The 18,005-nt window shown below is 33.7% G+C and overlaps 1 protein-coding gene across 1 annotated transcript; it reads right to left on the bottom strand.

Moving 5' to 3' along the window:
* Positions 1–319: 319 nt before the first annotated feature.
* LOC132563686 (carbonic anhydrase-related protein 10-like) lies at positions 320–17,286 on the bottom strand. Its single transcript, XM_060228438.1, has 8 exons — positions 17,188–17,286; positions 15,324–15,515; positions 13,069–13,164; positions 10,327–10,393; positions 8,211–8,365; positions 2,511–2,639; positions 1,636–1,675; positions 320–342 (listed from the first exon to the last, which is right to left on the bottom strand). The coding sequence occupies exons 1-8, from the start codon at positions 17,284–17,286 to the stop codon at positions 320–322; spliced, it is 801 nt and encodes a 266-aa protein (XP_060084421.1).
* Positions 17,287–18,005: the final 719 nt, after the last annotated feature.

Here is an 18,005-nt window from a genome sequence, read left to right as displayed (position 1 = left end):
CCTGGTAAAGATGAAAATGTCAAGTTTACTAGGAAAGACACAAATACTCCTGCCGCCATGACCATGACCATGTGATTACGGATGCAAGAATTATTTTAAATGCGGAAGTTGACCAATCCCTTTGAATCCTGTCAGCCACTCCCCTCACCCCCTACTTTATGAAAATCGTAATTGATATCTATTTCTTACTTTTTTTATTTTCTGACGAAAAATTTAGCTTGGACGTAACATTTTTACCAACTGTATTCATTGTGTATGTAATGGATAATGGGTTTTGAGTGCTGTAAAGTTAGATAGAGCTTACCTCATGTTACTTGCTCTACAAACTGAATTGACTGTTTACTGAAAATAAGAAAATATTTGTCATCAAATGCATTAATCTAAACCCTGACACCAAGGGTCAGGTTTAAGGTTTAATATGTTAACGTCGTGTTGCTAAAATTTAAAACATTAACTATGTATGACAAATATAAAGAAAACAAATGCTAAGTCCCAGTTGACCTAACGATATCAGAAATACACCTGTCATCGTTGTTCGTTAATTTACAGTAAACAATATAATGTCTTGTGTGACTTGGTAGAAATGTTTACACGATAACGTGTCATCCCTTTAAGGACGAACTCCAGTGCACTTTAGAGCACTCTTAGACCATTCCAGAACGCGATGTTGACGTCTGGTGAATTATCATCTGGAGTTCCAATTAATTTTGGCGTGCCTCTCTGCAATTTTAATTTTTTGGGATGGTTAATGAACGGAATTCTTTTTTCATTATTGCTTCTTAACTGGAGTGTTTTGATGCGCGACAAGTCAAACGCTTAAAATGGTAATTATGCCACTGTTGTTTGACATATGAACCAAACAAATAAAAAATGAGTTAAAACTCGACTTCGATATTTCGAAAATGGTATTTTATTTTATCACAGAAGTCGCAAGGTGATATGAATTAAATGGAATATTTTTTATAAACTGCCGTTCCACTCCCTCAGTTGTAGCAATGCTTCATATTATATGACATTGTATTGCAATTATTGCTTTCACCAGCATCAGATTAGAAGCATGGATGGAAGCTAGCTACATGACACTCTTTTCCGTAGGACGTTTTAATCTTTTAAAAGAATTTGATATTGCTGGCAGTTTTTCGTTTCTTTGCTTCGTCGTCATTTTGTTTTGTTTTGTTGAATACATAGTATGTAGGAATGCTACGTGTAATGCGTACGGTAACGAAGTATTGGTTGTACATGGTATTTTGATGTACATTCAAATATAATTTCATCAGTTAACGAAAGAGGAACACGTTTTCTAGTGTGACTGCAGCTGACACATTTAGACATAATATATCTCAAGGTGTCATTAAATGGAAAACAAAGATTATAAATCATTATTGTTCTTTGTTAGTGCATGGATTCTGTTTTAGCAAGGCATTCTGTACCTATACGTTCTAGTCTTGTTTTGTTATACCCATAGGCTATGTTTTCTTTATTTTCGAAACCTCCAATATCATTTGGAGGAAGGGAGACGTGCTCATCTCATATATTGTTACTTTGGCTCTTATTTATACATTTCTCTTAGTTGAATAATATGAATGTAAGGACCTCGGAAATAATGAGATAGAAAGATATTAATACCGTACATACCTCCATAAAATCTTCGTATCTTCATACTACACGTATCGGTCTACAAAAAAGCAAATGTTTTATTTTTTACAAGTGCACGTTAAGATAATCAGATTTCAATTTTCACTGACTTTGGTCATTGAAATATTGCGTAACAACGAATAATGAAGGAGGGTTTCGGAAGAACAAACTATAATTAAGTTCGCTGCATCTTCAATAATAGCAGAAGTGTAAAGTCCTATTATACATGTCTTCGTGTATTTGATATCATACATACATTCTTGTAGCGACTGAATGTTTCAATTGAATTGGAAAAAAAGAACTCTTAGAGACAAAAGAAAGGACAATTATACCATGGCTGCCGTAATGAAAATATCAATGTCACTTATACGGTCTATAATAGTTTTCGTAATGAAGCTCATAGCTTCAGTATCGTTGAGTGTGATGTGTACTCATGTCGTTGATGTGCCCGATCAGACATCAGAACTTTCGTGGATGATGATGGAGGTTCTTACACTTTCTATGACGAGGAAAAGTACAAAACGGAATCATGGTAGAAAGATATTAGTTTTCCGAAATAGCAAAATCAAATTATGATTATACGACTGGGAATTGAATCTTTTGATTTTCTTTTAGAGATGCAGTGTTTTTCTGAAATTTTCGCGCCATGAACATACAGGGCAGTTGAGGCAGGTGCAATTGCATGTCATCTCGAACAATTAGCTTTATTGACTCGCCAAAGGACACAACCTTGATACTAAAGACTGGCCTGTCTGGCTTCACTAGAACCCTGCACCTCAGATCTTCACCTGGGGTTTTGTAAGCCAACACTAATGACTGAGCTATCTCGCCCCCTCTCCGTTTAACACACAAACACAAAATATTGATATACATACCGGAACATTAAAATTTATGTTCGTTCGAACTACACGATTATTAAGAGGCATAGTTGGTCTGTGGTTTTTTTCTAGCATTAAATCCGAGTTATCCTCCCCGCCTTGTTTGATGTTACGAAATGTTTCCAACTGCAACAGAAAATGAAATGAACATGTCTATAATCACAAAGGAATCTACTTCTAGAAGACATTTTCATTGATTCTTGGTGGTTTTAGACATCGCGTGTATACGGTTTAATACATAAAGCAAACTTTTAATGATAATGTATCACGTTCTGACAGAATTTTAAAATCTGTATCACAAAACATGTATTATATATTAATGTCAGAATCACTTCCCAGTCTATCAAAAGCGCATGTTGTTGACCAAATGAAAACAAAACAGAAGCATAAATGTGTTGATGATTTATGACTTAAATTCAAACTATCCCTAGTTCACTACATCACAATCGAAAATTTAAAGAGGCCCTGTTTGTAATGCTTTTAATGTTTTCATTCTTTACAGGTATACGTATGACACGATAGACTTAATGTCGATAGAATTTGATCACAACAAATTGTTATCTAGCGAAATATGTAAAATGTAATGTACTGAAATATACATGATTCATATGCGTTTTTATGAATAAAGAACATTAAGAATAATAAGAAATGACACGGATTCGAATGAATAGAACCTTTCAATACAAATTTAGAGTTCGATACAGCAGAGCCAAACAATGTATGAAACTGCATCATGCAGCAGTTTCGTCCTTCAAGGACTCGTCACTGATGCTAGTGGCCTAGAATATTTTATGCCATTCATATAACGACCCTCTTACCATCAGTTTGAATTCGGATGAAGGATTATGACATTTTTTTAATGTTTTCATTTGTATTTTAAATATTGATAAGGAAACTTCAAACTGCGGGATTTATTTATTCAGCTGAAAGATAATACTTGATATGGCATGGTGCACCACTAAGGTCGTAAATGTGACTTCATAAAACTACGTTTTCTTTCTCAAGTTTCGACTAATTAAACACATTCTTAACTATGAATCTCCAGATAATGCAAGTTCTGTGATCCGACTGTGAGACACTTTATATGTCTAAGGTATGCTAAAATGGTTAGTTTTGTTTTGAACGTGATGAAGCCTCAGGCGTGAATTCCGTTCGCTTTCAATCTACGAGGTTTGAATTATTGATGCGCCACAGTAGAAATTTAGTTACGTACAAACACTCGAACACGTGGGGAGTTTTCTGTCACGACAGCAGGTGGATTTTTGCTGGACAAAACCCGAGTTCAAACTGTGTTATGGGTAAAAATAGACTCCATGAATCCTAAAGTAAGTGATCGCGTTGCTGAACAATTTGTATTCTTCTGACCCTGTGTCTTTTTTATGTATTTTTCTAGCTAAACATCTTATGAATATGCAAATGGCTTTTAATAAGACTAGAAAGACTACACTAAAAGGGAAGATAATTGCTTTAAGCTAACACAACGTGACCAAATATTGAACATTCTTTTTATCCACTTTCACTAATTACCGCTAATTAGTCAAGAGGAACACATATCACGCAATGTGTTTTAAGTATATAGTATATCAGTAATGACAGATGAGAACATTTGCTCTTACATTTTTGATAATGTCTGTATGTCAGTCTGGCGTATCAGATTATCAACTGACTGTGTTCGATCATACACAATCTCGAATACTTGTCATTAGTCATTGTAGGTAAGAGATAAGACCATTCTTGCGGCATCAAACCTTCCGAAGCTTTTATAGTTCAACAGGCAACTTATTTCACTCTGTTCTCTCTGATGTACATGTATCACCGATTTTGTTTTTCAAATGAGAAATTCAACTACTAAACATCTTATCAGGTATATGCATTTTGGATTTATTTCGAAAGGCGATGTTACAGACGTCTATTTATATATTTGTCAGGAAAGTCTTGGAGCCAGGGCCAACTCTTTATTTAACTCCACACGCCACTTGGTCTTTTATCGGCGCATTTCAAAACACGTTAATATACGCATTGGAGGTAATATGAAAGAAGAAGGAATTAATTCACAGACAAAGGATGACAATAACTGTAGTGTGTTGTAGTCATTTTATAGCTTTATATCAGCTTCAGACTAATTTTACTCATAGACATCGAGACGTAATATCAGTTCAGCTTCCAGCCCGTTGTCTACACAGAATCCTTGAGTAACGTTAAATGCCAAATATCGTATCTTTTGTAGTAGGACGATGTCATTTGTTTATAGCTGATGGAATTAATGATATATTCCACGGATTGTATTGCTATGTACTAAAACGGCTCCAGTAAGATTAATTCTTAGATGAGAATGGTTTCATGCTGCGACAGATATCATTTATAATAACGGACTTTTCATGCCCCAAAAGCGACGTTTGTTGGACCGACTAGACTAATACAGATACAAAGAAACAAAAAGAAAGAAAGAAGACAATTCATGGCAAACACCAATTCATCACATATTTTTTCTTACATAATTGATGTGTCATAAATTCACGAAAATGTTTTGCGATGGCAATACGTTCAATAAAAAGACAAATAATACTGTTACTCGCAGTAAAACACTTCTGCTGATTTTTTAATGAAACTTAGACTTATGATAGGTTTTTTCCATCAGAAGAGAAACTTAAAGTTGTTGCTTTATTGTTGATTTTCGTTTCAGGCGTTGAGGTTTACGTTCCTTATAGATGATGGAACACATTAGGACAACTAATTAAATGTTACAAAGGAAAATCAAACACTTTCTGATGGAAACTGATAGGTTTACTTGCTATCCCAGTAGTTATTCCTAGAAATGATTATCTCCACTGACGGTTTTCTTAACATTTCTCTATGTACTCATCATTCATTATGCAAAGGAACTTTCTTACAGAAAGCACACTGTTGGCGTATAAATACTCGCGCAGTTTTGATACTCTTGTTTGTACACATTGGGTACGGTAATAAAACGAACAATTGAAGTCATCATTCAATGATCAATATAGAACCAAGCCATATAAATGTTAACATTTCAACAAAACGATCAATCAGCACCACAGATCACAGTTTTAAAAGTATTGTGTGTACGAGGCAATCAACGAACTCATGATTTTTATATGTAACAGCACACTAGTAGCTACGGCATTGTCAAAGCCAAACCACCGCTATATTTCGTTCCTTACGTCCCCCAAGGAATCATGGTTTATCTTTCATTTTTGTCTGAGAATTTTACAACAACATCTATCTAATTGAACTAAATATTAACTGATAGTTAAGGCTCCTAATCAACATCATTCATGTCACATAGGTATCTCGATCCTTTTTTGATTAAAAGAACATCTAAGGCATTACATCGTTCTGTTACGCCACGCTACACGTTAGACGGTAACAAATCTCATTACACAAGGATTAGGACACCCTACTATCCATAACTCTGTTTAGTTCGTTTCGTCTGCTCTTCATCACATTATTACGTCCTCTTCTAGTTGGTTTATGTGTTAGGTACTTTCTTCCTGTCACGAATTTACGACCAAGAACCGGAGTGACCACAGTTACACAAGAGATCCCCGACACTTATCGACCCAGTACGCCCTGACATCAAACGTCTGGGAATGTGATGAACATGCCGTTTAATTGCTCTTTTTTCACACTTTGAATGCAATCTTATATAAATGTTCTCCTTATTTGTTTTACATTTTTCAAAGATCTGTAAATTGATTTAAAAAAACACCTTCAAATTCTGATACAATGAACTAGTTAAATGTAGTTAAGAAATCAAATATAATGGAATATTTTGTATTTTGGTTCCTCCTACACCGACATTGCAGTTCTTAGTCGGTGTAACACAGCATGGTAAGGTCGCCTGTTGTGACTGAGACATTTCACATTTCAGATTTCGTGCATCACCGGATCTCGTTAATATATTTCTGTTGATATATATGTATAGTACATGTATGTTGCTTTTTTGTAAAGAAATTGATGAGTGTTAACTTTCTGGTAGAAGATGCCAGGATGTTATCATTTCTTATACTATCGACGAATTTGATTAAGTGTATTTACAATGCTAAAGATTGTTTTCTCTGCTGAATCTGTTTTGCAATGTCCTTGATGTTGTAACTTTGGTATAGTCTACCATTCTTCGTCAACATTTTCGCTTTATTTGTTCTATTTCAATAATACAACCTTTCATTGTATGCATATTTCATCACATCCTATATTCTTTTAAGTTTCCTTTCTTTCAGATTTGTGATTGTATTTATGATTAATATATATCAGAAGAAAACTCGGATTGTTTCATTTTCTTATTTACACAAATATTGTTCTCATTGCGCAGACACAAAATACACAAACTTGAAAACCATTTAAAACATTTCTTTTGACATATGCACCCTTTTCCATTTTCTCTCTATATTTTACGATATCATAAAAACAAACGACATGATGGAATGGCAACACCTTTTCTATTTCTAGGATGTGATACACTTTTTTGATGTTTCATTCTATGTCGATGCTGATTTTATTATAAGTATACTGAATGTGGTATGTTCCTGCTGGTTGTGTCATACTTATGCTGATTCTTTTTCCTATCCTCTGTTAATTGTTTTTAAATAATGGGTGTACTGCTTTTTAATAATTTAATTGCAGGATCGATTTAGTATAAAATGGTCCTAATATGTTACTTTAACACTGAAACCCATAACAATATTGATTAATTCTTGTTTGATGCTCAAAGTATAACATTGTTCTTCCGGATATTGCACAAAAGGGAGATACATTTCCGATATTGTTAAGCTAGCGCTACAACTCCCATTGTGTTTAGACTTAAAATCACTGAAAGGGAACTTGTTATCTTTGATCGTTCACTATACTAAACACATCACCAGCGAGTGTAAATTAGGTTTATTCCTGGATGAGTATACATGCTTCGGGAGGGACGATTCTCAAGTGATTTAAACGATATGATATAATTATACCTATATAACATCTACACACGCATTTCGCCTTGTCATAATGGCCTTTCACCGATAATGACACCTCAAAACTGTTACATCTGGAAAATGTCTTTTCTCTATCAGGCTTTAAAAGAAATAATGAGAGAACCCGGAACATTCGGAAAAGACTACTTCGGTAATTAGAACGTGCGGTTAAATACACGTGATTAATTGCTTTTTGGAATGCAAATGAAGTTACATGACAGAACTATCTCATAAGCTTTTTGAAAGGTTAAATCAGACAGTCTTACTGAGGATTTTGATGAACTTCCAGACAATAACTATAAACGGTAAGTGAATAGCAATGCGCGTGTGAATGACAATAAATCCTATCGACTATTTGTGTCATCTGTTAAAAGCAAGTATGTTGCTTTGAGGTTTACCACAATTTGAAATTGATGATTCTGGTTGTGTTTGATTAAAAAGATAAGTAGTATAAAACGTTTTACATGTACGGTTGATGCAATTATCTTGAGCGCATAATAAGTGTCCGTATTTCATTTCGTCTATCGTCTTCTCGGTAAATGGTACGTCTAAAATGAGTACAGTGCCGTACATTTAAAACTGATTTAATTTATTAGTTCCTTGCTGTGGTTAAATATGCAGATGAATTAGTCCTGTTCGCTTTAATTTGAAATAAGAAAATGTTTACATCTAATACTGAAGGCGAATGATATTACAAATGTCATAAAATACATCGTCTTACCTGCCACTTCTGAATTTTGATTGGCTTGTTAAATACGACCCAAGTGACTGACTCATGGCAACCAGGTTGGGTGAAGGATCCTTCATATGTCACATAATGATTGGTGTCAGGAAATAGTATGTCTATTGGAATTCCGGTGAGGGAAATAACTTTACCTGGAAGAAAGTTAAAAGTAAATGTTGCTAGGGTTAATAGTGAGATATACATTATTAGATAAAATGATACAGCCTCACATTCAAGTTGACAGGCAAGACAAAAAGTGAACGAGTTACACAGAGACCTCTCACAAATACCTGCAGAACAAAATCTTTTGGTAATTTCTTAAACACAATATCCAAAACTGTAGCAATTGCAACTGAAGGAAGAAAGGTTGAAGAAGATACACACATATATCATTGCTTTATCTAGTTGAGGTGTTGAAGAAAATATTGTAAATGTCAAGGATCAATACGATTTTTTCTAATTTCCACAAACGTCAAAGCGGATTAAAAACGCACCACTTTCACTAAGAAAAATAAGTTTTCCTGGATGGTGAATTCCAGGGCGTCATATTAATATGTTCCATATCTTGATATCCTGTTTGACGTCTTATTTAACTTTCTATACCTTGTATTGATATCATGATAAGATTTAATGATACATGGATTACAAGATATGTCGAATTAAGCTTGTCACATGCAAGATGCAAGATCTGATGGTCTACAAACTTGATTACATCATTAAATAACCGACTCAACAAAGATATGCCTGCAAACTTTTTTTAAAAACCGGCTCTTAATGGTGAACAATCCCTGTTGCAACGACTAGACCTTTGACAGAACCATTACTTAACGATTAAAATGATTAAAACAGATATTTCTTAAAGAGCACGATCATATCTTAGGGCATTAAATTAATTGTTCTTTTTCGTTAAAGATTATCAAAAAATACCAACTTGTCAACACAATTATAATCCAAAATCTAAAGCAATCAATTCAGGACACACTATGAACAAAATAAAATAATTTGACACGGAGATTCCTGAGTAAGTGTCTTCTCCCTCATCGACGACAATATTGGTCAATTCATGTAAAAAAATGTCATATTCTCAAATGAGAACAAGGTGCAATTGTATACAAAATCGGAACTAAAATGAAAACAGATGAACATCAAACCCACCCAGCTTCATATCCCACAAGGAAATAGAATATTTCTCAATTAGATTACTAAGGCGACCGTAAAAAGTCCCCATGATTTTCATCAACCTGCATCAACCCAAGAATAGCGAATAACTGCAACATGGTCGGGAATACAGAAATGTTGGTATCCATATATAGAAAATTCACAATAGATAAACTCATCACGCTTATCATACAGCTTCGTTGATAAATGTCCTTGTTGGTTTCTTTGTCGGAAAAAAATATCATTGGTTTTCCATTCTGATGGGTACATACAATGGACATAAATTTCTTAATATTTAAAGACAACATATCATCAATATATTCTAAAGAGAAATTAAACGTCTTTGCAATTTTTTGTGACTTGTTTTGATAAAATCTATGAGAAATTCAGCTTCGTATGAAAACAAAAGCTAGTCAGCCAGCAGAGTGGCATAGTTAGTTAACACATGTATGCCTATAGTTTTGAAATACCTTACCACCAAACTTGACGAAGAAAAATCAGGATTAAACGGATTAGTGTGTGATGTACTTCATTTAAAAATGACCAGTGTGTTTGCAGTATCTATGAAACAGCCAGCGATACTTTTTGATTGTTAATACCCACCAGGAACAAAATTCTATTCAGTACAAAAATAAGCTACTTTATCTTCTTAAATATCTTTTCAGTCAATCTAAAACTATCATTTCAAAATGTCTGTTGTTTTGGAAATGTGAATTATAGGTTATTGATATCCTTTTAAGCATTAACATTTAACGTTCACACTTGGCATGAATGACTGATGATTGTCCGAATTCCATAAACCAATTTCATGAATCCTAACCTAACATCATATTCATAATTACGTACAAACTTATCAATCATATGGTAAAAACATCATAACAGTAATGCTTAAATGATAGGTTTCATAAAGTCAATAGACTCAGAGGCGGTACAGATAATAAGTGTTTCTCTTTACCTTTTAACAGGACGTCTTCTATTCTCGCTGACATTAATCTAAATGCTTCGTTGTCTGGGCTTCCAAACTACAAAAAGTAAAATATATGCAGTGTATCAAGATAGGAAACTTAATTCATGAGGTAAGTGAAAGTACGTTTACAGTAGTTCCTTAATGCATGACTCCGCATCTCTAATCAATAAGGGTCTGACACACAAAAAAACCGCAGTTGACTATTAGAGCAGCGTTCAACGAGAAAGAGTTCCAATTTAATTTCTTACTTGCCTTGCCTTATATAGTTTTTTCCGTTTAGAAAAGGATTTTTTTTATTTTATTGTACATTTCTTAAAAAAATTACATGTAATATTTTCTTAGAAGCCTTTTGTAAATGAGGGAGCTAATACATGTACTGCTTGTGGAATTCAGCGTACAGTCTGCTGTCAACTGGTTAAATTCGCCACTGATTCCTGCTTATGCTGTACAGTATACCACTCGTTTCGATTTTGGTATTACTGTTAACTGTCATATCTACAATTACTACCCCATACGTACTGCCTTCCGATTACTACCTACTGTTCACTGGTAAATACTTACCACTAACTGTCTGACACTTTCGTCATATCTTTAACAGGAAAAAAATTTCTAGATTTCAATATGTAGTAGTTTCATCTACTGTCATTAATCATAGGTTGGACTAAGCTAAAATGATTTTTATACAGATGAAATTATTTCTCAAGAAACTATCAGATAATGTTAATAACTACAGATATAAGGTCAACATGTGTAAACATTAGCACCATTTGTAAAATGCGTATGCTAGTGAAAATGGCTATTTGTATTGATTATGCTATGAGGTAATATTCCCCAAGCAACTGAAACACACGGTAACCATTAAGTTGCAAACAGGCCACCGTGGATTAAAACTATTTGATATTAAGAATATTGTTTGGCCCTTAATGAATGTAATTGTTTCTTAAATAAGGGGAAATATTCACCAAGGGTTTGTTATGTCCTCGTATAAAGCTATCATTTTCTTTCAGTATTGAATTCTTCCCAAAATTTCATTTACTCCGGCTCTATTCTCAAACATTTGTTTTTTTTTTTATTATTTCCTATTTTACATTTTTTAATGCGCTTTGGAAACATGCTTGTATTATTTTTGCGTACGTTTCTATCAAATTTGCATCACCGCGTTCGAGTTGTAATTACGATTTTGTTAATAATGAAATATTTTATTGTTGTTTTAGCATTTGTAAGAGGAGGACACATTTCTTATTCATGAAAATGATATTTGATAAATTTCCAAAAGACGTGAGTGATCTTTCTATATCACACGGGGCAATATCTTTATTTCCCACCGGGTTCTATACTTGCACATATCGTCTTACATAACAGCGTTAAAAAATTGTATTTTCTCAAACATATTTCCCAAAAGGTAAGGTGTTGTAGGATGATGTCATTTTTTCCTCGTAGAAATGATGATGTGCTCTAAAAATATTGCTGACGGAGGGATTAATGGTACGCAAAATAAAGGCAACTGCTTTGGCATAAGGTTGAATCATGTTTAGTGGATAATGGTCTTAGATGCTAATTACCAGATCCAAATCCTGTTTACATTTGATGTATTTCTGTTTTTTGTTGTTTTTGTTTGGTGTTGTTGTTGTTGATATATGCCTCATATTTATATCTTTGTTCATAATGAGAGGAAAAGAAAACGCGAAACAAAAACCTTCGGTGCGTGTGTTCGATATTCTGTCATGTACATTTAATATCTCTTTTGAATGAAAAAAGGTGAACTGCCATTTGCAAAATAACTGAATGAAATGCATTAAAGAAGATGGGCAAGAACGATGAACAGGGTCATTTTTGCGTGAATGTATCTCTTTAAAAAACATGCTGTGTAGTAGTGCTGAGATATATTCTTTTTATACATTTCAGTATAAAAAGTACAAAATTTAAACATTATTTTACAGGAAATCGGCAATGGAGTGTTATATATTGTGCTTGAAGACAATCAACACTTGCCGTTTTGTTTCTGGTTTGTGTGGTGGTTCAAATACTGTTTCCGTGTACATGTGGGGTCATATACTTCCAACGTAATACGTGCTGGACAGCTTTGTTTTGTGATAAAGGTGTTTTGATCTGGTTTTTGTCAGTAAGAGTGGTATCCATTAGCTTCTTTCATGTTTGCTTTATTTAAGTCTCACACGATTGTACTTTACCGTAAGTGCATTCTTTCTTACCGTTTCCTGGAAAGGAATCTCTCATACAATTTAACGGAAATCACAAAGTTAGTATATTGACATGTGCAAAATGTCAATGTGTTCATCAGTGTTAGAGATCATGGTTTTTTCCCTACTACTCGACCGAAACGTCAGCGTAATCGGAAATAAAATTGTCTTCCAAAATAGCCCTGGTGGACTCGATAGTCACAGTGAAGCAGTTTAAATAATGGTTTGATGTAAATTTCTAACTGTTATGTTCATCTTGAGGTTTATAACGTTGGTATTTTTGAGTTTTATTTATCGTCATTTTAAGGTGGAAAAAAGTCGGAATAAATAGTGACCTTGAACATTTCTTTACACATCCATACACTTATATATATATATATATATATATATATATGTGTGTGTGTGTGTAAAAAAAAACAAAAAAAAAACGACCATTTCATGACTTTCTCGAAGAGTACATCCATTGGCAAGCTTACAAATGTGAAGATATGAGAATCAAAGTCTTTAAAGTTTTCTTGTCGGTTGTGCTTACCACCGCAAAAATAGCGAAAACTGCAATTCCCTTTGGTGAAGCCATCGCTTGTGAAGCATTGCTATAAAGATCGCAATTGTATGCATACACCTGTATCTGAAAAACACAAATATAACATAAAATGGACATCTTTCCTGTTTAGATGTAGCTGTTACACAAATGCTCTCAAACATTGTCAAAACCAAAAAAGAAAAATTGTTATTTAATTATCGTTTTCTTAGCAATTTGTTAGTTTGCCTGTTGGTTCCGTTGTTATAAACCTTGTTCTCTTCTCAGAACTTGGTATCATTTAATTGAATTTACATGGCGGTCGATGAAGCAGAAGACGCTTACTCTTCCAGAACACCTGTATTAACTTTTGTTATGTATGCTTTATCGCTTACATTGGATTAATGTTCGGTGAACTACTCAGCTGAAGAGATTTGAAAAATGAACAAATATCAATGTATTACAGGAATTGTGCGTCTTACAACGTTTCAAGAAAAGGTATTCCAAACCTTTTTTTTTGTAAAATAACAAATAAACAAGGAAAAACAAGAAAGCCGCGCCACTTTAGGCACTAAAATATACATTTTAAGAGAACATTTTTTCTGTTTCAGATGCGACATAAATCAATCTATCCATTCCTACACCATGTTGAACGTTCGAAAATGTTGATTTATTATGCTTTGATTTTTTTTGTTCCTGTCACTTTTCCCTTCTCCAAAGAATATACGCCATTCTAAATTGTGTTGACACTGACGGGAAAGCAGTAAAACTAAAACCGCGAATATTTTTTCATATTTAGTCTTAGTAAATAACCACATTCCACGCTATTCCTGCTGGTAGGATAAAAAAGAATCCGGAAGCTACGTTGTCACTTGTAAGGGTTTTCATACGCTTTGTAATTTTCCGACAACGTTGACAGGGAACTTGTAGTGTTTTATAGGAAATGGAGCCTCAATGCCGACAAACTTTCTGTAATGTAATCGTCCTGGTTAGTTGCATTTTAAATTTGACCCGAGCAGACAAATAATAACTGATATATAGCTAAAATTTATCTCCTCGGCCACAGCTTGCGTTTTTTAAATATTCTTTTTAAGTATAATATTTAATCATATACGCAATGCAGGATCGGAAATCACCGTCTCCTTTTTCTTGGTGCGTATTATTTGATAATATTGATTGCATAATTGTTTGAAATTGATACTCAGAGAAATCCACATTTGATTGTTCTAGGTTGATATGTGATTACAATGAGCTTAGGGTTTCTATCATCACTTGGAGAAGAAAAAATACTCGTCGGCATATCAATTTTATATCTTTGTTAAAAATATAATTTTCTTCCAATAACATTATGACAACCATTTTCAAACTTGTAAATGTCTTATAGTATTGGATGTAAAATATTAAACGCTTCTGCCGTTTGAGTTAAAGTTATATTACATCGAACTATCAAACAGGTAAGTTAACTTAAATATCACATTTTCAACATCTTTAAGTATGTTATTTGTTCATATATGTCACAATTGTAAAAGATCCTAAGTTTAAGAGATGACAAAAAATGGGTTTTAACATTAATCACAAATATTTCTGTTGACGTTGATTACCAGAATTCCCTTAGAATTCCCTTCTGGAGTTTCCGAAATGAAACCACTCCTGGAGCTATGCAGCTTATGGAATTCTCAAAATGTAAATATGATAATGTTACCACGGATTATCACAAGTAAAATCAGTTATAGCTGGCGAGAATATGAAATTATTCAAACGTCGGTAAAGCGATATAAGTTATAAAACGAAATTGACGAGTCTAGTTTTGCTTAAGGAAGTTTACAGAATCTGCCTAGTTATTTAGATGTCTACGGGGCATACACTACTCCCAATAATTTACTTATTTCACATCAAAGACGCATTACTACCTAGGTCTGATTATTGATACAGAATAAATCATGAAGATCGCTTGTGACTGTAAGAGTTTGTAATAAACATTCCAATTCCTCCTAACATAGAAATAATACCTAGCAAAAATGTTGTACTTGTATGTGCGAATACTAGTAAGCTGAAGTTCGTAACACATTTATTTACTCTTTAAATTATGAAGAATGCTTATCGGTTACTTTCTAAAGTAGCAAGGTGATACATTAGTAACATTATGTCAGCCTGCTTGAGTTCTGCAGGAAATAATTTGGAAACAATTAGGTTTTAATCGATTATATCATTGAATAGTGAATTTGACTTAAACGAGCTTTACTTAATGGTTCTCGAGTGATACGTACCTCAGCTGGTAATTGTTGTCCGTCTATAGTATGTTCTGATCCCATATTCTCCTCACGACCGTAGTGAACTTTGACCTGATAGATGTGGTAGTTGTATTGGAGAGGGCCCATGGAAGCATTCAGTAGTTTGATGTACGTATCATCAATATGGAGCGTTATATCATGTCCCGTATTCGTTAAGTTGCCTGTAATCTAATTTAACATGAACAATATTCAATTACTGATTGAAAATGTCACATAATATTGAAAATAAGTCCGAAAACTGAAAAAAACATCGTGGTGATGCAGAGTCAATTTGATACTTGATCTTTTACTTGAAAAATGCAAGCGGAATTGTTGTTTCAAACTGATATACATATCAAAAATGTCAAATTTTGCTTACATTTTTCTTATGTCCTAGAAATGTTGAGAAATATAGAAGGCCATGTCAATATATCAATATAATAATATGTAAACTTCTTTTTAGGGGTATATTTTCAAGACATATTTGGTCAATCTAATTAACTGAATAAAGGCATAATGCGTAAATGTATCTGACATTTTAAAAAAATCTTCAACAAGATATTAGCGTTTTCTATTTTCATGTACGTTAAAATTACTGAAGATGTGTTCGATGCTTGTGAGTTTTCCTGGTGATTTTTTTAAAACCATGTCACCTTGTTCCTATTTCAGATGGTTTAGGACTATGAATAATGCCTAACATGAGGTAAGTATTTCGTCTGGAAGTTCCACATTGCAGTAATTCAAAATAACTCCTTGCCATGGATTGAATTCATGACTATGAAATTATGAAAGGTCGGAATTTTAAAACAACTATCACCTTAAATTTAAATAGGAACTTTATATAAAAAAGAAATATCACGGGTTAAGTGCTTCTTGAACCGAAACTTAAATAGCTTTGTTAATAATGATTTATTATACTTGTAAAGTAAATCTTATGATGTCCAAAATACTTTAAACTGATTAAGCAAGTATCACATAGTTTTGTACTCGTGTATTTTAGCTAAAATCGATGAATCAATCTGTACGTTCTGTATTAGTTCGTGATATTTCATCTTCCTATTAAAACTTGAATCATACGACCAACCAATTTACAAGCTGAAAGGTCAAGGTTCCGTTATCATTGCATTGAAAAGAAACAGAAGACAAAGCAAGAAGGAAGTAGCTTATGACATCTTGCTGATCAGGTGGGAGTTGTGTTTGCTCACGGACACCCGACAATAAAGGCATTCAATCTAAATTAAAAAAAAGAGTTGGGAAAGGTGGCAGGTATATTAGCATTGTCAAAACCTTAAGCAATTACGATACAAAGAAGGAAGAAACTGATGCCGTCTTGTTGGGCACGTGGGAGCTTTGCCTTCTCATGGACACCTGATTAAGATTACATCCAGTCTGCCTTAAAAAGTAAGGAGTGGGGAATGTGACAGAAACATTTTGCATGGACAATATGTAATGTCATAATTTCCTAACATACGTTAACTTCCTTTCTAAGGAAGTTGTTTTGTCTCCGTTAATGCCTTCCTTGAAGATTTGTTAAGGACCTTTAAATTTCCCTGGTGTGACTTTCACTGGAGGTATATTGTATGTAGTATTAACCTTAATTTCATACCCGTTTTATTTTTAACATATACTTATGTGTGTGTTTTAAATGTTCAATCCATTCATTATAACGGACTGGTCAAATGCATGCCATAGCCACTACTACCTACAACTGCTCCGATAAAAATATGTTATTGATACAATCAATCGCTTTTTACTATATACTGTTACGTTTTGCTGGCATAGTTTCGCGAAGACACGGGTCTGAGGCAGATCGACTTGATTAATTAATCACTTGCTTGTCACGCAATGGACGATATAATACCTTTTTGGTTTGTATATTCAAATAGGTAAGGGAAGGGTCGTACAGGAGGTCACGTGGTTGGATGTCTATAGGGGACTGAAACTTTCCATCTCGACACATGGTCCAAGCAGGATTGAGGCCCCAGTAGAGAGGACCTGTGGATAAAATAAATGTATTAAATACAGTTTCACAACATAACCGTTAGGCTATCAAAATACACAATGCTTATGATTCAAACGATGCAGTGGGCAAAAGCAATACTGTTGGTTATTGAACTAACCTCCATATGTGATTATTTCAAACTTAACCAGTACATTACGTTTTCTATATTGTTAGTTAAATTACTATTGGAATGATCTCAGTGATGTATGTTCCAAACTAAATTTAACTTTTAGTGGAAAAACGTTGTCGTGAGAAGAAGACGCTTTATGTAATGTATTCTCGGACTCTCGATTCGATCGGAAAAATTGCTTATCATCTAACTATGCAACTATCACAACCAGTTTAAAAATGTATGTTTTTAGTATCAATGACATTGGCAAAAATAATTTCCTGTGATCGATTACTAATTGATTACTTAATATAATTACATGTAATCGATAACAATCAATTACATTACCAAAAGTAATTGTGATTACTCTCAATTATTTATCCATTTCAATTTCAATTATCAATTTTCAAAGAAAACATAACTCTACATTTATTGATTCTCAAAATTAATGACAATAGTCAGATCTAGTCAGTGGCATTGAAAAGGGTAGATGATAATTAGTTTACAATTACCAGATAATAACTTCACGAATTATACTCTTGATGCAAGTTTCATGATTTGGCTTACA

This window comes from Ylistrum balloti, unplaced genomic scaffold, assembly GCF_031769215.1.
Source record: "Ylistrum balloti isolate Yb309-2 unplaced genomic scaffold, AGI_CSIRO_Ybal_v1 Utg371816, whole genome shotgun sequence".
Classification (NCBI taxonomy): Eukaryota; Metazoa; Mollusca; class Bivalvia; order Pectinida; family Pectinidae; genus Ylistrum; species Ylistrum balloti.
The sequence above is the reverse complement of the archived record's forward strand: the minus strand, read 5'-3'. Positions and strand labels throughout refer to the sequence as shown.

Bases quoted from the DNA above. Each gene is read 5' to 3' on its own strand.
- LOC132563686 (XM_060228438.1), bottom strand. From the start codon at position 17,286: ATGTGTCGAGATGGAAAGTTTCAGTCCCCTATAGACATCCAACCACGT. The intron at 15,516-17,187 runs GTATTATATCGT...ATGTTAAATTAG, and splicing joins TGAATATACAAACCAAAAAG to ATTACAGGCAACTTAACGAA. The intron at 1,676-2,510 runs GTATGTATATCA...GCTTTTTTGTAG, and splicing joins ACATAAATTTTAATGTTCCG to ACCGATACGTGTAGTATGAA.